The sequence below is a fragment of the Notolepis coatsorum genome (genome assembly GCF_963971535.1).
Source record: "Notolepis coatsorum genome assembly, chromosome: 9".
Lineage (NCBI taxonomy): Eukaryota > Metazoa > Chordata > Actinopteri > Aulopiformes > Paralepididae > Notolepis > Notolepis coatsorum.
Window position 1 is genome coordinate 44,239,355 of NC_140173.1, and position 23,268 is coordinate 44,262,622.

Genomic DNA, 23,268 nt, shown 5'->3' on the forward strand with positions numbered 1-23,268 from the left:
GATTGGATTTTCAGCTGTTGCTTCACTGAAGACAAAGCACAGGTCTAAGCTCAACATTGAGCATGACTTGAGAGTGGCAGTATAAAGCCTGCAACCTCGTTTTGAAAAGATGTGCAGTGCAAAACAGGCTCATTGCAGCCACTAATGCTGTGATGACTCACTTAATTTACTTACATTTTCTCTTTTTTTGCACAAATTGCAAAGTTCTTTCACAAGTTCTTTCACAAGGTTTTCACAAAGTTTTCAATAATTTTTTTTTAAAGCAGTGTCCTTGAATTGTATTGCAATGTTACAAGATGTCTCTATTTTTGAAAAAGCAGTCTTGAGTGTCCATTGAATTGTATTGCAATGTTACAAGATGTCTATTTTTGAAAAAGCAGTCTTGAGTGTCCATTGAATTGTATTGCAATGTTACAAGATGTCTACATTTTTTAAAAGGCAGTCTTGAGTGTCCATTGAATTGTATTGCAATGTTACAAGATGTCTCTTTTTTTTTTAAACCAGTCTTGAGTGTCCATTGAATTGTATTGCATGTTACAAGATGTCTGTATTTTTTTTAAAAGCACAGTCTTTGAGTGTATTGGACTGTATTGTTATGTTGTTGCACAATTGCACAGTTGTAATGTGGTTGCACAATTTGAAAGGTCACGATATTGGTATTATTTCAATACATTTAAACATGGCCCATTTCATGACTATTTTGTTGGGGCGAGGGGGGGGGGGGGGGGCCCAAAATATTTTGGTCCACCAAAGGGGGGCCGGACAGAAAAAGTTTGAGAAGCAGGGTCATAATCAAACATTCTAGAACATTTGTGATGTCACAGTATGATGTCATAACCAAACATTCTAGAACATTTGTGTATCTATATATATTCAACAATTCTCTGATTGTATGAGAAGAGGAGCAGAGAAGAAGGAGACAGACAAGAGGAGCAGAGAAGAAGGAGACAGAGACGATAGTAATGTGTTTTGAAGATGAGAAGAAGAAGAGCGTAAACTAGATTGTAGTTAGGCAGCAATACGCCGAAAGGTGTCTAGACTGCCGGAAATTCACGAGAAGAAGAAGAAGAGGATCAGAGGGAGCATTGTGGGCGTAGTATAAGAAACGAGGAGGGCAGTAATACGCCATGTTGCGTTTACACTGCCGGAAAATATAAAGAAGAAGAAGAAGAAGAGGTCAGTGTGCATCTTGAAACAGTGCTGAGCAGTACTGAACAGATAGACTAAACAACATAGATTGAAGCCTGCATTTCTAGACCCCGGTGCCTTGCCTACCGTTTTGCTGTGGAAAGAGCCGGCAAGTTGATTTACGGCTTTCAAGTGTGGAGGAATTTTGTCATGTGTCGAGTCTGCTGTGATTTTGGAGACTGGGAAAATACAGTTTTCTTACCTTGTAGTAGTGACGTGAATATTTAGGAAAATAGCTTTAGGATCACTTCTGTAAAGAAAGACTTCCCTGTGGAAGATAAATAAACCATTTGGATATCTTTGTTTTACACTGGAGCGGCTGTGGACATTATTTTTATTTATCAATGAACATACTACTCACGAGTAAGCAACTTTAACCAGTAGAGTGGAACGTTGGCCCTCATGCCCACCTTCAAGAAGGACATGCCTCCCTCCATCAACACCACCAGCATCGACACCTTGCTGGTGGCCACAGACCAGACGGAGAGGATCGTAGAGCCTCCAGAGAGTGTCCAGGAGAAGATCACTTTCATCTTTAACAACCTGTCCCAGTCCAACATGACACAGAAGGTGGAGGAGTTGAAGGAGACTGTGAAGGAGGAGTTCATGCCTTGGGTTTCTCAGTACCTGGTGATGAAGCGCGTCAGCATCGAGCCCAACTTCCACAGCATTTACTCCAACTTCCTCGACAAGTTCAAAAACCCAGAGTTCGTCAAGATGGTCCTCGGCGAGACCTACAGGAACATCAAGGTTCTCCTGACCTCCGACAAGGCAGCTGCCAACTTCTCAGACCGCTCTCTGCTGAAGAACCTGGGCCACTGGCTGGGCATGATCACCCTGGCCAAGAACAAGCCCATCCTCTACACGGACTTGGAGGTCAAGTCTCTGCTGCTGGAGGCCTATGTGAAGGGCCAACAGGAGCTGCTGTATGTGGTTCCTTTTGTGGCCAAAGTTTTGGAGTCCAGTTTATGTAGCATGATCTTCAGGCCGCAGAACCCCTGGACCATGGCCATCATCAATGTTCTGGCTGAGCTTCACCAGGAACACAACCTCAAGTTGAACTTGAAGTTTGAGATTGAGGTTCTGTGTAAGAACCTGTCCCTGGACATCAACGACCTGAAGCCGGGCACTCTGCTGAAGGACAAGGACAAGCTGAAGAGCTTGGAGGAGCAGCTATCGGCACCAAAGAAGGAGACCAAGCCCCCAGAAGAGATGCTCCCTATAGTCACCACAGGAGACTTTCTTCCATTTGCAGCAGCACCCTCCGCCCCAGCCACCACCGCCCCCTGCACGGCCACGGGCCCCCCCACCCCACAGTTCAGTTACCATGACATCAACGTTTACGCCCTGGCAGGCCTCACCCCACACATCAACATCAACGTCAACATCCCCCTGCTGCAGGCCCATCCCCAGCTGAAGCAGTGCGTGCAGCAGTCTGTGGAGTGGGCCATCCAGGAGCTTGTGCACCTCATGGTGGACCGCTCCATCAAGATCGCCATGACGACGTGCGAGCAGATCGTCAGGAAGGACTTCGCCCTGGACTCGGAGGAGTCCCGCATGCGCGTGGCAGCGCACCACATGATGAGGAACCTGACGGCCGGCATGGCCATGATCACCTGCCGGGAGCCGCTGCTCAAGAGCATCGCCCACAACCTCAAGAACAGCTTCGCCGCCGCGCTCCGGGCACCCACCCCCCAGCAGAGGGAGATGATGGAGGAGGCTGCAGCCAGGATTGCTCAGGACAACTGTGAGCTGGCCTGCTGCTTCATCCAGAAGACGGGGGTGGAGAAAGCCGGTCCTGAGATGGACAAGAGATTGGCCACGGAGTTTGAGCTGAGGAAACACGCACGGCAGGAGGGCCGTCGCTACTGTGACCCTGTGGTGCTGACCTACCAGGCTGAGCGCATGCCTGAGCAGATCAGACTCAAGGTGAGGGGTGTCGACCCCAAGCAGCTGGCTGTCTATGAGGAGTTTGCCAGGAACATTCCAGGCTTCCTGCCGAGCAACAACCTGTCTCAGCCCACCGGCTTCCTGGCACAGCCCATGAAGCAGCAGGCCTGGGCCACAGATGACATGGCTCAGATCTATGACAAGTGCATGGCAGACCTGGAGCAGCACTTGCATGCCATCCCCCCAGCGCTGGCCATGAACCCCCAGACCCAGGCCCTGCGCAGCCTGCTGGAGGCTGTGGCCCTGGCCAGGAACTCCAGGGAAGGCATCGCAGCACTGGGCCTCCTTCAGAAGGCGGTGGAGGGCCTCTTGGATGCCACCAGTGGTGCGGATGCTGACCTGCTACTCCGCTTCAGAGAGTGCCACCTGCTGGTGCTCAAGGCCCTGCAGGACGGACGCGCCTACGGGCCTCAGTGGTGCAACAAGCAGATCACAAGGTGTCTCATCGAGTGTCGTGATGAGTACAAGTATAACGTGGAGGCAGTGGAGCTGCTGATCAGGAACCACCTGGTCAACATGCAGCAGTATGACCTACACCTTGCACAGTCGATGGAGAACGGGTTGCACTACATGGCGGTAGCGTTTGCCATGCAGCTGGTCAAGCTGCTGCTGGTGGACGAGCGCAGTGTGAGCCACATCACCGAGGCGGACCTCTTTCACACCATCAAGGCCCTGATGAGCGCACACTCCAGAGCCAATGCACCTGAAGGTCTTCCCCAGCTCATGGAAATGGTCCGCTCCAACTACGAGGCCATGATCAACAGGGCCCACGGCGGGCCTAACTTCATGATGCACTCTGGGATCTCCCAGGCATCTGAGTACGACCACCCAGCAGAGTACCTGCTGACGGCGTGGGTCAACCTGTACCACTCTGCCGCCGCTGGCCGGGACAGCACCATGGCCTTTTCCGCCTTCGTTGGACAGATCCAGCAGGGCATCCTGAAGACGGATGACCTGATCACACGGTTATTCCGGCTGTGCACAGAGATGTGTGTGGAGATCAGCTACCGAGCACAGGCTGAGCAGCAGCACAACCCAGCCGCCAGCGCAGCCATCATCAGGGCCAAGTGCTACCACAACCTGGACGTCTTCGTGCGGCTCATCACCCTGCTGGTGACACACTCTGGGGAGGTCACCAACACGGTCACCAAGATCAACCTGCTCAACACGGTGCTGGGTATTGTAGTCGGCCAGCTGATCCAGGACCATGACGTGCATCAGACGGAGTTCCAGCAGCTGCCCTACCACCGCATCTTCATCATGCTGCTACTGGAGCTCAACACCCCAGAACACGTCCTGGAGACCATCAACTTCCAGACGCTAACCGCCTTCTGCAACACCTTCCACATCCTGCGGCCGACCAAAGCCCCCGGCTTCGTCTACGCCTGGCTGGAGCTCATATCACATCGTATCTTCATCGCCAGGATGCTGGCACACACCCTGCAGCAGAATGGTTGGCCCATGTACGCCCAGCTGCTGATTGACCTCTTCAAGTACCTGGCCCCCTTCTTGCGGAATGTAGAGCTCAACGAACCTATGCAAATCCTCTACAAGGGTACCCTGCGTGTGCTCCTGGTCGTGTTGCATGACTTCCCAGAGTTCCTGTGTGACTACCACTATGGCTTCTGCAACGTCATCCCGCCCAACTGTATCCAGCTCCGCAACCTCATTCTCAGTGCCTTCCCACGCAACATGAGGTTCCCCGACCCCTTCACACCCAACCTCAAGGTGGACATGCTGAGTGATATCAACATCGCTCCTCGGATCCTCACTAACTTCACTGGCGTCATGCCCTCCCAGTTCAAGAAGGACCTGGACTCGTACCTGAAGACGCGCTCGCCTGTCACCTTCCTTTCTGAGCTGCGCAGCAACCTGCATGTATCCAACGAGCCGGGTAACCGCTACAACATCCAGCTGATCAATGCTCTGGTGCTGTATGTGGGGACGCAGGCCATCGCTCACATCCACAACAAGGGCAGCACCCCTTCCATGAGCACCATCACGCACTCCGCACACATGGACATCTTCCAGAACCTGGCAGTGGACCTGGACACAGAGGGGCGCTACCTGTTCCTGAATGCAATAGCCAATCAGCTCCGCTACCCCAACAGCCACACCCACTACTTCAGCTGCACCATGCTCTACCTGTTCGCCGTGGCCAACACCGAGGCTATACAGGAGCAGATCACCAGGGTTCTGTCGGAGCGACTGATCGTGAACAGGCCTCATCCCTGGGGACTCCTCATCACCTTCATCGAGCTCATCAAGAACCCCGCCTTCAAGTTCTGGAGCCATGACTTTGTGCACTGTGCCCCCGAGATTGAGAAGCTGTTCCAGTCGGCGGCTCAGTGCTGCATGGGTCAGAAGCAGGCCCAGCAGGTGATGGAGGGTACTGGAGCCAGCTAGTCTGTCTCCCCGTCAGCCTGGAGCCCCCCCCCCCCCCCCCCCTACACACACACACCTCCTGCCCCCACCATCTGATTTTCTGTTTGCACTGGATGAACTGGCGACAACACATCTGGTTCTCCATGTTGAGATGAGGAACTACTGCTCCTGGATCTGAAGAGTTTTGTTTTGGGCCTGGATATGGAGAGCCATGTTATTTGGACATGCTGTTTAATATAATTTTTTTGATGCTTCGATGTAAATATTGAAAAAATGACAAAAGAAAAAGGGAGCGAGACGGGAGGGTTAGATTCAGAGCAGACGAGTGAACATTGTCCAGAAGAGAGACACCTTCACTACCACAGCCCCAGGCGCCTCCTACAAGACCCAGCTTTTTTGCATTTTTCATGACTGACATTTTTTTCTTTTTTTGCATTCAGAAGACTAGATTAGAGGATGGAAGAAAAGCAGAAGATTGAAGAAAAGCTGCCTGTTTTTTTGTTTTGATTATTTTTTCTTTTTTTTTCTGAATGGAAAGATGTAGCTTCGTCTTTCAGAGAGGGTGGGGGGGGGGGGTCTGCTCCTCTGGGGTGTGGGGTCTGGTGGCGGCGTGGGAGGAGGAGGGGGGGTTCTGCTCCTCTGGTGTGGGGTTCGGCGGCATGACAGGAGGAGGAGGAGGGGGGAGGCTCTCCCTGGCACTTGTACAATTGTGGACAATTTAAGATGGCAAATCGTATCTTGAAAATGTGTACAAAGATCCAAAAAAATAATAATAAAGAAATAAAATAATATTGTAGTAGTGACGTGAATATTTTGTGGCAGTAAACAGCCAAACAAGTTTTAGTTTAGGAAAATAGCTTTAGGATCACTTCTGTAAAGAAAGACTTCGCTGTGGAAGAGAATTAAACCATTTGGATATCTTTGTTTTACACCGGAGCGGCTGTGGACATTATTTTTCTTTATCAATGAACCTACTACTCACGAGTAAGCAACTTTAACCAGTAGAGTGGACCGTCTGCCCTCAAATTAGTAAGACAACTCTGTTCCAAGAGGAAAAAGGAATCAACACGAACTACTGGAGCGCTGAAAGAAGGATAACAACAAATGTCGGAGCCTAGGAAGGTTAAAATGACACAAAAGGCCTATGAGGAAAATGTCCGTCATGCCATCAATAAGAGGAGAGCTAAGCTATGTCAGCTAACTGGGCCCCGTTCCCCGTACCTGGCTAACTGAGTTAGCCGGATAATTTCCAGCATAGCTTGACTTAAGCCTGACCTTTCTGTTCCCCGAAGTCGGATTTTCTAAATCACCAGGGTAACCGATCAGAAAGTTTGAACCTGGTCCGGAGCAGGGTTTAGTTCAGTTAGCTGGATAACCTGCATGGCCACGCCCTCGCAAAGAAGTGCCAGCTCGCTTCCTGAAATATTTCTCACAGTCTAGATCCCATTATACCATTCTGAATTATGTTTTTGTGCTTCGTTTTCCTAGAGGGGGCTTTTGAAATGTATAATAATAGAACTAAATGCTGATAATAAATCATATTCAACCTATAAATTTACTTTGTCCTAAATAAAATAATGCACGTCATATACGTGCTCGGAGTCGCGATACACGCTGCATGTGGTTATTTTAATAACGGCGCATTGCAAATGTGAATCCCGCAGGGATATTTTTAATGAATGAAACCTATCGGCCGTTTGGCTCTGATTAGTTTCATATATTCTCCGCTGTAGATTTGCTTAACGGAGCGCCCGGATTGTGTTTCATTCAAGCATAAAATTGAAGTGTCTATGGGTTGATTGTGGTTTTTGTGGATTATGAATTACGAGGAATCTGAGGATTGTTGAATTGTATCATCACTCACACGTTATTGTGATATTGTAACTGGGATTAAAATGTCTGATGAGATGCGCTGTTTGACGGATTTGAGCAATTGAATGAGCCGTTGACGTCACATTAATGCATTTGAGAATAAAGAGATAAAACTTAATTCAAAAGAAAAATATTCGAAACACGGGTCTCTTGTCCATTGACGGATACACAATGGATATATCCCGTCTGGCACAGTGGTGCAACGGCTAGTGTTCACTCCTGTCAAGCGGACGACCCTAGTTTGAAACCCTGCGTTTCCAATATAATTCTTTTGGAATATAATATTAATTAGGGATGCTCGATATTGGCTTTTTTACCGATACCGATATTCCGATATTGTCCAACTCCAATTTCCGATACCGATACCGATATATGCAGGGTTTCCCCCCCAAAAAACGGAATAATTTCAGGTAACTAATAATTTCACTGGATGCATTCAAAAGGCTTTCTAAATGTAAGCATTATCTGTGCAAAATATGATCATTAAAAAAGTAAAAATGAACATTTTAAACCAACATGCATACTTTTGACAATAAATAAAATAAGAATTGGTTCTTACTTGCTTGCCTGGGTAAATAAAGGTTAAATAAATGTTAAAAAAAAAAAAAAAAAAAAAAATTGTTATTGTTTTTTTTTTTTTTTTTTACCGATACCGATATTTTCCGATATCACATTTTACTGCCGATATCGGCCGATAATATCGGTCGGCCGATAATATCGGACATCCCTAATATTAATGAATATACGCAAAAGTAGCCTAGTTTTAAGTTAAAATAATATAAATCTATATGCATTGAGGATGTCATTCTTTATATAGCTCTCAAAGTGCACCAAATTGAAGCATTTAGATTGCAAAAAGAAAAACAAAAAATAGAAGAAGGGCGGGTTCGAACGCGGGTCGTCCGTGTGAAAGGCAAAAGGTCCAACCATCAGACCACGGTGCCAGATAAAAAAAACATCCACCATACATCCATCAATGTACAAGAGAGCCGTATCCTTATTCTGAAATAGTTGAACTAATTATTTTCGCTAGCAAGATCTCATTTGATTATTCAATCCATCCAGCAGGCACGTTTAAAGAAATATAATCTGATTGATTGTGGTAATGAGGGACTTAAAATTAGCCTATAGATTATGCATTTAACTTGTCGGCGAGGCTATTGAGCCGTACTGTTTTGTACCCATTCTGCAATCTGTTAATAAAGTTTTAAATCAATCAATCAATCAATCAATGCCGTTAGAAAATCAGGATTTCTGTGATCGACCCCTGCTGTCTTTTCAGCTGAAGCGGCCGCGCGCAATTATCCTCAGTCTCAAGTCTGGTTCAAATGAACGAGACTGAATCAACGTTCGAGGAACAGGAAAATCCCGGATTCAAACATCGGGTTAATTGAATCTGGATAATGGGACTCTTGATCGACTTAGTTGAACCAGGTACGGGGAATAGGGCCCTGGTCACATGAATCAGATGAATCAATTAATGGATGATGACGATGACGGTAACTTGGAAGTTGTACAGACAAAATGTATGGTAGAATTCAACAAGCTATTTGGAGAGTTCTGTGAGCTTAATACTTCAGTCCAGGTGTTACTAAGCAAGACATCAGAAGAGGAGATGAAGACAGATCAGGATGGTTGGTTCACACCGAAGACTGACACATTTTACAACTTCACAGTAAAGGCTGACTCATGGATGAAAGAGGTGCATCAGCGTATAGCGGAGTCTAGGAAGCACCAAGATGAGGTCAGGCCTGAAGACAGTGCATCCATCGTCTTACAAAAGAAAGGGTTTAGAACACCATCCACTACACTTTCCAGAACATCATCTGCAAGCGCGCGTCTGAAAGCTGAATTAGAGAGGGCTGAGTTGCTAGCCCAGGCTTCCGCTCTAAAACAAAAACGACAACTCGATGGACAGGAGGCTAAGCTAAGAGCAGAGAGAGAGGAGTTACAGGTCCAGACTGCTTTAGCTGCCTCAGAGGCTAAGTACAGAGTACTGGAAGAGTACAAGGTCCTTACATAGAGAAAAAGAAGCCCTTCGAATCACAAGCTCACAAACAGGCTATGCCTACTCCCCAAGCCATAGCGATGAATGGAGAACCTGCTTACAGTAGCAGCTCCAGTGCACCTGGCGGTGCTACACAGAGGGAACAAGAGTCTCCGCAACAAGAGTCCACATGAGCCATTGTGGATTTCCTAGTGAAACAACAAAACATTGCTACTCTGCCCCCTCAACAGATTCCTATATTCAAGGGAGACCCTATGGAGTACAGGCTATTCATCAGGGCCTTTGAACACGGAGTGGAGGACAAGACAGATAGTAACATAGACCGGTTTTATCAGTACACTGATAAGAAGTTGTCTTCACATGGAACCAGAGCGAGGCTATCGCGAGGCAAGGAGGCTCTTGAAAGAACATTTTGGAAATGGATACACAATCTCAATAGACAAGGCACTGAACTGGCCTACTATCAAGTCCAATGACGGAGAGGCGCTCCACTCCTTTGGCCTCTATCTCACTGGATGCCTCAACGCTATGGCAGACATAGTGTACATGCAGGAGCTTGACAGCATATAAAATATGCGTGCCATCACAGCCAAGCTTCCTACAAGCAGAGAGAGCGGTGGAGAATAGAATAGAATATAATAGAATAGAAATACTTTTATTATCCCGTGGGAAATTAGACACTGCAAATCGCTCAACATTTAAACATTTAGACAGGACAGGTCACAAATTAGAATAATAACACAAATCAAATCAAGTTGCCTAGGATAAGAGTAGAGTAAAATAAAATAGGATAAAATGAAATGAAATAAAATATACAGAAATAAATACAGTAAGAATATACTGAGCATACTGAGCATGGGGTAAACAATTTGGTCAATATAATTATAATTTAAATCTAACTAAATGAAATATGAAATATATATTCCAGTATTCAGTGTAACTAGGTGCAGTATGCTTTAGGTAGTGTATTGTCCTCCTTGGGTTCCAATAAGACCTAGATCAATGTCTGTGGCTAGTCGCGTCCTCCTGCCACTATTGAGCTGCCGCTCTGTGCTCAGTGATGCAGTGAGGCACAGTGATGCATTATATAATCTGATGGCTGTTGGAATGAAGGACTTCCTGTGCCGTTCAGTGCTGCATTTGGGTAGTGTGAGCCTAGCACTGAACATGCTCCTCCTGTCAGCCAAGTCTGTGTATAGTGGGTGGGTGGGGTTTTCCCTGATGGCCTGGAGCTTAGCGAGGCTCCTCCTCTCCGCCACCCTCGCTAGAGAGTCCACCTCAACCATGTCCACATCAACTCCCCTGATGGAAACGGGGGTCACGGGTGCACTCCTCCTCCTCCCCAGCTCCACAACCAGTTCCTTGGTCTTCGCCACATTTAGCTGCAGGTGGTTTTTGTCGCACCATGTGACAAAGTCCACTACCAGTTCCCGGTATTCCCTCTCGTCACCGCCCTTTATACATCCCACTATCGCAGAGTCATCAGAAAACTTCTGAAGGTGGCAGGACTCTGACCGATAGTGGAAGTCATTGGTGTAGACAGTGAAGAGGAAGGGAGAGAGGACTGTCCCCTGTGGGGCCCTGGTGTTGCTGACCAGTCTGTCTGACACACAGCTCCGTAGGCGCACATACTGTGGTCTTCCCGTTAGATAGTCCACAACCCAGGACACCAGGGGGGCCTCTACTTGCATCGCCTCCAACTTCTCACCCAGTAGCCCAGGCCTTATGGTATCGAAAGCACTGGAGAAGTCAAAGAACATGCTTCTCACAGTGCTCCCTGGCTTGTCTAGGTGAGTGTAGGCTCGGTTCAGCAGGTAGATGACAGCATCCTCTACCCCCAGTCGGGGCTGGTAGGCGAACTGGAGTGGGTCTAGCTGGGGTTTGGTCACCGGGCGGAGTTGCTCCAGGACTAACCTCTCCATGGTCTTTGTTATATGAGAGGTTAGAGCCACCGGCCTGTAGTCCTTGGACGTGCTGGGACGCGGGCACTTGGGGACAGGGACCACACAGGAGGTTTTCCACAGTGTCGGGACTCTCTGCAGCCTCAGGCTCATATTGAATATGAACTGGAGCACATCACACAGCTGAGAGGCACAGGTTTTGAGTACCTTTGGGCTCACCCCATCAGGACCCGCAGCCTTGCCTGCGTGTAACTTGCTCAGCTGTGTACTCACCTGGTCTGCAGAGAGCCATACTGTGGGGGTTTCAGGTGTGGGGGGGGGGGGGGGGGGGGGGGGGGGGCGGGTCTTCAAGCCGCGGGGGCAGACAGGCTGCACCAGAGATGAGGGGGCGTGGGCAGTTGGGGGGATGGAGGGGGGGGGGGGGTTGCTCGTGTTGAAGGGCTGAGAGGTGTGGGGGTGGGCAGGGCAACTGAAGTGTCGGCAGCAAAGCCTATGCTCTTCTAAAGAAAGATCATCGTAGCGCCTAGTTCAGCGACCTTGCCGACTTTGTCAACCTACAAGCTAAAGAAGCCCTACACCCTCTCTTCGGCAAGCTAAGGCTCACAAAGATGAGAAGACATCCAGAAAGAGCGGCGCTCAGGGAAGCTTCACAACAGCTGCTACAGCAGTCAAGAACCCGGCAGAGACTAAAGCAAGGACCAAGGGGGATACACTCTGTGCCTTCTCCAACCCTTGCCTCTTCTGCCAAGGAGAACAGCATGCCATAGAGCAATGCAAAAAGATGAAGAAGTCTCTTCACAAGGAGAAGATAGATTTTCTCAAGAGTAAAGGCCTATGTTTCAGCTGTCTGAAACGGGGTCACATGAGCAAGGCCTGCCAAGAAAAGATGAGCTGCCAAGTCTGCCAGCTTACCCACCCTACAGTTCTACATATTAAGAACAAAGCTGCCTATGATGAAGCAAGGCACAAGAAGGAGACATTGGATGATGCGCCCAAAGAAAATAAGCGAAAGGGGCGGGGAAGAAGAAGGTGAAGCCAGTTCTATGGTCAGTGGATGCATCAATGCAGAAACGAGGACCTGCAGAGCTACTGGGGACGGCAACGTCGAAAGCATCTTGGCTATCGTTCCGGTCCACATCAAAGCCAAGAAAGGCAACAAGATGGTGGCTACCTACGCGTTCCTCGACCCAGGCAGCAATGTCACTTTCTGCACAGAGAAGTTAATGGCAGCGCTTAACGTCACCGGCAGGAAGACAAGTATCCTGCTAAAGACCATGGGAGGCGAGCAGGTCGTGAGCAGCCAGATGGTGTCTGGTTTAGAAGTCTGTAGCTTGGATAGTGACAACTTCCTAGAGCTACCCAACACCTTCTCTCAGAAGTCAATACCTGCTCGTAAACAGAACATCCCACTGCAAGAAGAAGTCGATAAGTGGCCCCATCTCAGTGAAGTGCAAATCCCGAAGATCCAGGCGGAGATAGGCCTTCTCATCGGGACTGACGTACCCAAGGCAATGGAACCATGGCAGGTGGTACCCAGCATGGAAGAAGGGCCGTACACGGTGAAAATGCGACTGGGCTGGATTGTCAATGGCCCCCTCAGAGGAGAAAATGGCCATGAAACTACCAGTGGACTCATACAAGTCACGTCCAACCGCACATCTGTGGCCACGCTAGATGAACTTTGGAGTTAACAGTTCAAGAACGACTTCCCAGAGTGTCAAGACGACCGGCTTGAGAAGTCGAGGGACGACATCCAGTTTCTGGAACTGGTCTCGCAGTCCGTGAAACTTACAGAGGAACACTACAGCATCGGCCTACCAGTGAGGAACGCAGTCTTCAAGATGCCGAACAACAGGGCGGCTACGTGGCGTAGTGGGCAAGGCACTCGCCATGAAATGCTGGAGACGCTGGGCTCGTCAGTTCGAGCCCAGCGCTCCACATTTGCTTTCAGTTTAGCTGGTCGTCCGTACTAATACACATTGGCCGTATTAGGGGGTGGGAAACTGACGGGTGGGGATCGGGCATTGTGGACAGCGACTCCTACAGGTCGGTTGGTGTGCCTGCGCAGTAGAATCAGGAAGTGTCGGGGGCAGCGTGAGCCTCCCACGCGTTACTCCTCGCCACTGAGAGATCAAGCTGTGCAGGTGAAAAGATGCGACTGCTGTTACCTCAAGTACCGGAGGGGACTTGTGCTATGTATGACTTAGTCCACATTGCAGCCGGCTTGTGGGAGGCAAGAAACAGCGTCCGTGACAGCGGAGGGTTGAATTGGATGATACGAAATTGGGATGGGAGAAAATATAGAAAATGGGAGAAAAAGTGGATAAAAAAAAAAAAAAGATGCCGAACAACAGAAGAGTAGCTGAACAGCGAGCTCTCAACTTAAAGAAGAGGTTCACGAAGAATCCCCAGTTCCACACTGAATACTCAGTGTTCGTTGACGACTGGATCGCAAAAGGCTATGCAGTCAAGGTTCCCAGTGAGGAGCTCAGCCGCAGCGATGGAAAAGTTTGGTACTTGCCACACCATGGCGTGTACCATGCCAAGAAGAAGAAGATCCACGTGGTGTTCGACTGTGGGGCATCATTCCAAGGCACCACCTTGAACAACCAGCTGCTATAGGGGCCAGTTCTAACGAGTACTCTCCTGGGTGTCATCACTAGATTCAGGCAAGAGGAGGTGGCTGTCATGGCAGATGTGGAGGCCATGTTCCACCAAGTCAGGGTGCCGGTCGAGGATGCTGACCTTCTCCGGTTTCTCTGGTGGCCTTCCGGTAACATTAGCCAAGACCTAATAGAGTACAGAATGAGAGTACACATATTCGGTGCCACCTCATCTCCTAGTTGTGCCAGCTTCACCCTACAAAAGTGTGCACAAGACAACAGAGAACAGTACAGCCCTGCAGGGGTCGACACAGTGCTGCACAACTTCTACGCTGATGACTGCCTCAAGTCAGTTTGTTCAGAAGAGGAGGCTATGTCCCTGTGCAACGAATTAAGGGCTATCCTTGCCTCAGGAGGATTCCGGCTTACTAAGTGGGTGAGCAACAGCCAAGCTGTGCTGTCCGCTATCCCTGCTGAGGAAAGGGCCGAACCACTGAGGGAGTTAGATCTGGATCTGGACATGTTCCCGGTCGAGCGAGCTTTGGTAGTCCGGTGGTGTACTGAGAGCGACAACTTCAAGATTGTCCTTCAAGAAAAACCACTCACAAGAAGAAGCATCCTCTCTATAGTTGGCTCAATCAAGTAGTAAAATGGCGCGACCCAGGTTAGTCGCTGTTAGCTCAGCAACGATTGTGCACACTTTTAGTTATTATGTTTGTTCATGCACATCGTTGCGGGCGAGACCCCCCGCATTTCACTGTATACCTGTATGCCGTGACAAATAAAACTCTTGTATCTTGTTGTAATCTACGATCCGCTGGGCCTCCTGGCTCCAGTGGTCTTGACAGCGAAGAGGCTCCTCCAAGAGCTCTGCAGATTCAAACTAGGATGGGATGATGACATCCCCGAGCACCTCGCTCTACAATGGTCCAGCTGGATGGAGGACCTTCATCTGTTGGAGGATTTCGGAGTGCCTCGGAGTTTCAAGCCCAAGGGCTTCGGCGAGGCAACATTCAACCAGCTGCATCACTTCGCAGATGCTAGCCAAGAAGGCTACGGAACGGTGAGCTATCTGCTACAGAAGTGTGATGACAACAAGCTTCATGTTGCCTTCGTCATGGCGAAAGCGAGTGGCCCCACTCAAGCCCCACACTATCCCGCACATGGAGCTAGCAGCCGCTACCATGGCAGTGCGCATTGACCGGACCTTGAGATCCGAGTTGGAGCTCCACCTAAACAAATCTGTGTTCCGGTCCGACAGCACCACGGTGCTCAAATACATCGCAAACAGAGCCAGTAGGTTTCGCACCTTCGTAGCGAATCGAGTGGAGACCATCTTGAAGCTGTCAGAAGTAGGACAGTGGCGGTATGTAGATACTGCAACAAATCCTGCTGACCACACGTCGAGAGGACTCAATGTGGAATCATTCCTGCGCAATGAGACTTGGATACAGGGGCCGGAATTACTCACCAAGCCCGAAGAGGAATGGCCTCAGAACCCAGAACACCATGGGGACCTAACCACGGAGGACCCAGAGGTAAAGAACGCAGTGGTCAGCGCTACTGAGGCAGAGGAGCAGTTCGACACAGTTCAGCAGTTCCTGGAATATTACTCCAATTGGAACCATCTCAAGAAGGCAGCCGGTTGGATGCTGAAGCGTAGAAGCACTCTGGTGATGCTGTGTCGCAAGATGAAGGAGATGAATGCTTCGCTCACACAGTCTGAGGTACAGACACAGATGGAGATCTTCAAGGCAAGCCTGGAGAAGACCAACCTCACTGTGTAGAATATAAAGGAAGCAGAGCTCGAGATCATTCGTTGCAGTCAGCGACAGAAATACTCATAAGAAATCGCCGCGCTTCGGAAAGGTGACTACGTCAAGATGAGCAGTCGTATCGCCAAGCTCAAGCCAGTAATGCAAGATGGAATCCTCAGAGTAGGTGGAAGACTTGACAAATCGGCGATGCCTGAAGAGACTAAACACCCAGCCATCCTACCTAAGGATCTCCATGTGACGGAGCTTATACTCCGACACATCCACCAGAATGTGGGTCACAGCGGTCGTAACCACGTACTGTCCAAGCTGCTACTCAAGTTTTGGATCCCTGGAGCTCACGCAGCCATACGAAGAGTCCTCTCCAAGTGTGTAACCTGTCGACGCTCACACGGTGCTGCTGGACAACAACAGATGGCGGATTTACCCCAGGACAGGGTTCTTCCAGATTATCTCCCTTTCACCAACACTGGGGTAGACTACTTGGGTCCGTTCGAAGTCAAACGCGGCAGAAGCGTCGTTAAGAGGTGGGGTTGCATCTTCACCTCTGGCTATCCGTGCTGTCCACATTGAGGTGGCATCGTCGTTGGACACCAACTCATTCATTGACGCTCTCCGTCGCTTCCTCGCGAGAAGAGGCCAGGTGAAAATTCTCCGTTCAGACAACGGGACTAACTTCGTTGGAGCGGAGCGCGAGCTAAGAAGAGCTATGGAACAATGGAATAGCTCCAAGATCGAGAACACTCTATGACAGAGGGGAATCCAATGGATTTTCAACCCCCCTACCGGTTCTCACCATGGCGGAGTCTGGGAGAGGATGATCAGGTCGGTCAGGAAGATTCTCAGCACCACCTTAAAGCTTCAGACTCTGGATGAAGAAGGCCTACACACCGTCTTGTGTGAGGCAGAAGCCATCATTAACAGTCAACCGATAACCAAGGCTTCTAGTGATCCGGACGACCTGGAAGCGCTTACCCCCAACCACCTCTTGCTCCTCCAGTCAAAACCTTCCATGACTCTAGGCCTCTTCGTGAAAGAAGAGCTCTACTCCCACAGGAGATGGAAACAAGCCCAGTATATGGCAGACATATTCTGGAAACGATGGACACAGGAATATCTACCTCAGCTCCAAGAGAGACAGAAGTGGACACGTGTGTCACACAACTTTGTTGAGGGAGACGTCATCCTGATCATCGACGACTCTGCACCCCGCAACTCCTGGGTCCTGGCCAGGGTCATCGAGGCGGTTCCTGACCAGAACGGGCTTGTGCACCGGGTCCGTGTCAAGACGAAGACGACCACTTTAGATAGACCTATCACTAAGGTCTGTCTTCTCCAAGAAGCTGCATGCGGCAGTGGTAAAGACCGTCCTCCTACGGTGTGCCATGTACTAGTGACCTCTGGCACCAGGTATTGGCTATCCAGCAGCAGAGACACTTAGTGGCAATGTTCCCTCTAATAATTTTTTGGTCTGAGCAAACACTCAAATCTCCTGAGCAGACATCAGCAACTACTGAGCAACATACGTCACCTGCCGATTAACCGGTTAGTTGATAAGCGGCGGTTTGTAAAAAATCTGAGAATCTTAATTTCCTTAATGTCTAACATAAAAATATATACATTTTGCTGATACACAGAGAAATAATACAAAAAGGCATATTATATTCCTTAATCAAATATTTATTTGACCATTGATTGACTGGGTTGGCGGCGGCGGTGTGAGTCGTGTCACTAACTTTTGTCTTTTTAGGAGGCTGACTCGTCATTATTTTATTAAGTGAATTATAATGCGACTTCAAGGGTGACCATATTGTGATTTTTTTTTAAAGAGGACACTCTGCCTTCAGCCTCAAGATACTTAATCAAAGTTTACTCAAAGATGCCTTATCATTATAATATATCTAAAGTATACCTCCTCTGTATGGATATACAATTATTGTTTATATTATTTTATATAACAAAATAATATCTCTCTATAACCAAAGTTACTCAACATGCTGTATTATGCCTAAAGTAATCTATCTGACAAATCTCAAGAAAATAACTAAATCGACTATGACAAAATAATATATATTTTCAAGTCTTACTGGACAAAATAAATAACAAGAAAAATATGATGTAATGTTCTAAATAATACCTCTTCTGTATTAGAAAATCCAGCTTTAAAAAATATATCTTTATCTTTTCAATGTAATGTAAATTATAAAACAGAAACCTCACAAAGATACTAATTTAAAAGTGCACTATGCAGTTTCAGATTTGTTGCAATTAGTGTACTAAACTAATTTATTACACACATAATCCTTAGAATGATTGTATCATAAGCATCTTATCAAACCAAAACATCATTTTGAGGCATCAAAATAGTTTTCAATTATTTTCTTTCTCTCTCTGTATAGCTGCATTCTTCAATCAATTCGGTCAACTTTGCCATCAAACTCTCGCCTCGCACTGCTTTGTTTGTAATGTTTTGCTGTGTCCATGTGAGCTTTGAGATCGCCAGCACCTTTATTAGACACATAAACATATGGTCAAGCTTTGCACACGTTTCACTCCGCTTCCAATTAGTCTCAACGGGATAATAAATTGGACATTTTCTCTGCAGTTCATCTGTAATGTACATTTTCGCGTTTGCATTGTGAGGAGCCAGCAATGCTGGTCGGATCTGTCCACTTCCTCATCTGTTGTGTGTGTCTGTGTGAGCGTGCAGTAGCGCTGCCCACAAAGCACTGAAAGCGGGGTTTCTCTTGGTAACGTCACACGCAACAGGTTACCGTTAGGGATGTCCCGATAAAAAATCTTTGCTCCCGATCCGATCCCGATCATGTGATTTTGAGTATCTACCGATACCGATCTTTCCCGATCCGATCAACAAACATATATATATTTTTTATTTTTATAAAATTTTGTATCCCAATTTCTCACATTACATTCACCCTGAATGTTGACGTTATCGAGGTGAAAAGTTTACTTCATTCAAACGAGGCATTGCAATCCTTGACATAAATCATTTGATGTATAATTAAATCAAAGGAAATGCGTTTGGGTTTGAGAGTGTGGCTGGTCTGCCGTTCTGCAGCTGGATACTATTGGTTTGTTTTGGCAAAATTCTTCTGCTCTGTGTGACAATAAATAAATGAATGATGATATGCAATTTAAAACCAAAACTAAGGCCTCAGTATGAGTTTAAGATGTGAACATGGTCATGTTTGTTGAATAAAAAAAAAGAAATTAATTTTTTTTTATTTTTTTATTTTTTTGTTTGCACTGCCGATTTCAGATGTGCGCGGGAGCGTTTTGCCATGTGCGCGCGCGCACCTTAGGGGGAAGGTTGCTTAGGGGCCTTTCTCACTCACTATTCGGGGTCGAATCAGCGCCCCCGGGGACGGGGGGGAGTGTTCTCACTCAGACGGACACACCCCTTTTGGGTGCGAAGCGGCGCTGATTCGTACTACCAGGGGTGCAGTCGTAATATGGGCGAAGGCCAAACGCCCGCACACGCCCATACATGTTCCCTCTGTTGCGCACAAAACAGATGATACACCTTGTCTCATCCTTCCAGTGAAGTCGGGAGATCAAGCAACCCCCCGCCAGTGACACACACAACGTCGTTACTTGCTTGAATTGTGGGCAGATAAAAACACACAGCAACAACTGGACAATACCCACTAAAACGATATTTATATCTTCTATATATCTTTCGAAATATATCAGATATAAAGCCCCTGGCTTGCACATAGCAGTCACGGAAGGGGGTAAAGACTTCCCTGGCTCGCATTAAGCCTGGTAACTTTTTTTGCCATAGCTATATGCAGGGGCGGACCTAGCACATTTGGCGCCCTAGGCGAGATTCACCACTGCACCGCCCCCCCCCCCCCCCCCCCCCCCCAAGATATATATATTTTTTTATATATTTTCTTTTGCTCGTCGGTCGGTCTGAGCCTCCCCCCCCCCAAAAAATCAAAACATCGCAGCGCTACCAACCGGTTAACCCTTTTCACTGTGACAATACACCGAAGGTTAACCCTTTCATGACCGTCGGTTGTGTGATAGTAAAGGGTTAACCCTCCGTCGTGTGGCAGTGAAAGGGTTAACAGTTATACAGTAAAGTACTGCACCTCTTTTTTACAAGCAAGAACAAGAGCTAAGAATAAATGTAAAATGCACACTAAAGAATTAAAACAAATAAACAACTTAGCTAACACACAATAATAATAATAATAATAATAATAATAATAATAATAATAATAATAATAATAATAATAATAATAATAATAATAATAATAATAATAATAATAATAATAATAATAATAATAATAATAATAATAATAATAATAATAATAATAACAACAAACAATAAAATAACGTGCAAATTTGCTTTAAAAGAAAATTATGTATTGTAAAATATGTTACACATATATAATCAAAATACAATATGCTAAATAAACAAACAAATAAATAAAAATTACAAATTCACTTTGTCTAAAGAACTATTTACATTCCACTCCCTATCATCACACTTCAAGGTTAGCCTGTAGCTCCTACTGGTTTCCATTTACAGTGCAATCCTTCTGGCCTTCCTCGCTGCAAAGTCATCAATCACATCAAATTGTCCAACTCCTGAGCCAGCTCCTTCCCATCCAAATCAGATTGCCCTCCATGGTTTAAGGTGTGTACAAGTGCCTCTGCTTGCTTCATCAGCTCTTGGTGTGGCAGGTCTTGGAAGTTGTACAAAATTGCATACCTTTCACCTTGGCACATTTCTCGTCTTCTTCTTTTCTTCTCTTTTTAAACTGGATGGCCGGATGGCTTTTGCCTCTTCATAGTTCTCTAACGTTAGTCTTTCTTTCCTCAACGCTCAATTCTATAAACACTTGACCGATACCCATCAATGCACAGCGCTCTAGCATGTTCTGACTGTGAACACCTAAAGCTGAGGCTCAGACCGACCGTTTTAGATTTTTGGCTCATTTTCCCTTATGTTAGAATTTTTTTTATGTAAAAATAATGGTTGCAGATATAGAGGGGGCGCCAAAACTGCACACAAAAAAAAAAAAAAAAATCTTTTTTTTTGGCGCCCCCCTCTGGGTGGCGCTCTAGGCGACCGCCTATATCGCCTGTAGGAAGGTCCGCCCCTGGCTATATGTCTACTATACTTTCTTGTTCGAATGCATTTACTTCTATAGACCAGTGGTGCCCAACTGTGTTACGTTCTGGACACCGACTGAGGTCGGTGACCACCCACATTCCTGGCATATGTCACTGGGCTTGTCACCTGTCCTTTCCCTGTCAATTAGTGCTGTCACTTAGGGGTGGTTCCTGATTGGCTGTCACAGGGGTGTGTGTGGAATGTTGGTATTTGGTGTCTATGTAACCTACCTGTCTTCTGCTTGTTCATTGTCAGGTCTTCACTAATTGCGTTCGGGGATAACGCGGACGGTTCAACTCTGGACCTCCAATAAGCTCCTATTTACCTTATTCCTGCCTATGCTATTTAGCATTTGTCTCTCTTAGAATTTACTCTGTGTTCTTACTATTAAAGTCGAACCTGTTCAAGAGTAAACACTCTCCGTCTCTGTGATTGCCTTCACCCATTGGAATTCACCTACCTCCATTCCTGACAGAAGACCTGACCATCAGAGTTCCATGGAGGCCATCATGGAGATGCTCCAGGCGCAGGGAGCGGCCCAGACACGGATGGAAGAACATCAACAGCTGGTCAGCGCCGAGTTAGTCCGACTCAACGGGATCGTCGGCTCATCCCAAGCGGTGGCGCAGTCGGCGTTGGCCACAGCCCGACAAGCCCAAGAAGGAGTGGCTGGAGTCCAGGAACGGTCCCACAAGCCATGACTGCCGGCAGGGCCTCCGCACGGTCGCAGCTTACGCTATCAATTTTCGGATCTTGGCTCGGGAGACAGCTTGGGCGGAGAACGTCTGCGTGGTTCTGTTCGTCAGGGGACTCTCAGCGCGGATGCGAGATGCGCTCTCCGCGCGTGAGATCCCCGAGCAGCTGGAAGTGCTGATCAACACCGCCATCAAGATGGACAATCGGCACCAGGAGAGGGAGAAGGAGCGTGTCAACAACACCCAGGTATGTTTTCCTTCTTCTCCTGGTGTTGATACTTCCATGCATTATACGAGTGGGCCACTGGGTGATGAATCCATGCAGCTTGGAGCGCTGTCGCTCTCGGACGACGAGAGGCAGCGCTTCATCAAAGAGCGACGCTGCTTCCGGTGCGGTCGCACCGGTCACCGCTTCGGCAGCTGTCGGGTCCAGGCTGTATCGGCTCGGCGCCAGTCGGGAATAGAAGGTGCGCCGTCAGGCTTCGAGAAAGCGCCAGCAGGTGGGCTCATTCCTGCCAAACCCACTGATTCACGTAATTTTTTTGAGGTGGCGATCAACTGTGGGGGTGACATTAGGGGAACTAAGGCTCTCATTGACTCAGGGGCGGCGGGCAATTTTATTCACGTGGGATTGGTGAAGGAGTGGGGAACCCCAGTGGAGGATTTAGGGGTTCCCTTACCGGACGGTCGGCCCCTGGGCAGTGGGAGCGTCACCCAGCGCACGGTTCCATTACACATCCGGGTGGCGGGTGGGGAGTGGGAATGGATTACATTTTTTGTCATCTTTTCCCCCTATTCTGTCATGGTGTTGGGTCATCCCTGGTTGTCGTCATGTGTTCATATCATTAATTGGAGCACGGGCGAACTCTCAACGGCGGCCGACGTCAAGTCGAACGTCAGCGGGAGTTTGCCCAAACCCTTGTCTTCCCCCCCCTCTTCCCTTTTGTCTCCTCCCTCTTTCTCCAGGATAGTGGGGAGCGTGGCAGATTCTACCCTCTAATCCCGATTTGATAGGGGTGCCTGAGATCTATTGGGACCTGGCGGACGTTTTTAGCAAGACGTGTGCTAAAGCACTTCCGCCTCATAGATCATACGACTGTCCCATTAATCTTCTACCCGGTACCTCCCCGCCTCGCGGGCGAATGTTCTCTCTCTCACGCCCCGAAACCTTGGCCATGAACACCTACATAGAGGAGGCATTGCTTGCAGGGCACATACGCCCGTCCACTTCCCCTGCCGGCGCTGGCTTCTTCTTTGTTGATAAGAAAGATGGGGATCAGCGCCCATGCATTGATTATAGGGGATTGAATGACGTTTCCATCAAGAACCGATATCCTTTACCTCTCATGGACACGGCCTTTGAGTGCTTACAGGGGGCACAGGTCTTTTCTAAACTTGACTTACGTAATGCATACAATCTGGTCAGGATTAGAGAGGGAGACGAGTGGAAGACTGCATTTAACACACCCAATGGGCACTATGAGTATTTGGTCATGCCCTTTGGTTTGGCTAATGCTCCAGCAGTCTTCCAAGCCCTGGTTAACGACGTGCTGCGAGACTTGATTGGGGTGTCGGTGTTTGTCTACTTAGATGATATCCTGATTTTTTCTCGTGATATGGTGCAACACCAAATGCACGTTCGGGAGGTGCTAGACCGTCTCCTCAAGCATCAACTATTCGTTAAGGCTGAGAAGTGTGTGTTTCACACGGACACCGTGTCCTTCCTGGGCTTTGTGTTGACG

The 23,268-nt window shown here is 47.9% G+C and overlaps 2 protein-coding genes across 2 annotated transcripts in view; one reads left to right on the forward strand and one right to left on the reverse strand.

Annotated features, from left to right (window-relative positions):
• The window catches only part of LOC311234015 (A-type potassium channel modulatory protein KCNIP2), a gene marked incomplete at both ends in the record, with an annotated part of 932,082 nt that overhangs the window by 543,411 nt on the left and 365,403 nt on the right, over nucleotides 1-23,268 (reverse strand). The window lies entirely within an intron of this gene.
• Nucleotides 1,591-5,580, forward strand: LOC311234114 (CCR4-NOT transcription complex subunit 1-like; the record flags this gene model as incomplete). The annotated part of the gene is made up of 1 exon (XM_084321230.1): nucleotides 1,591-5,580. The coding sequence occupies one exon, from the start codon at nucleotides 1,591-1,593 to the stop codon at nucleotides 5,542-5,544; it is 3,954 nt and encodes a 1,317-aa protein (XP_084177356.1). The 3' UTR covers nucleotides 5,545-5,580.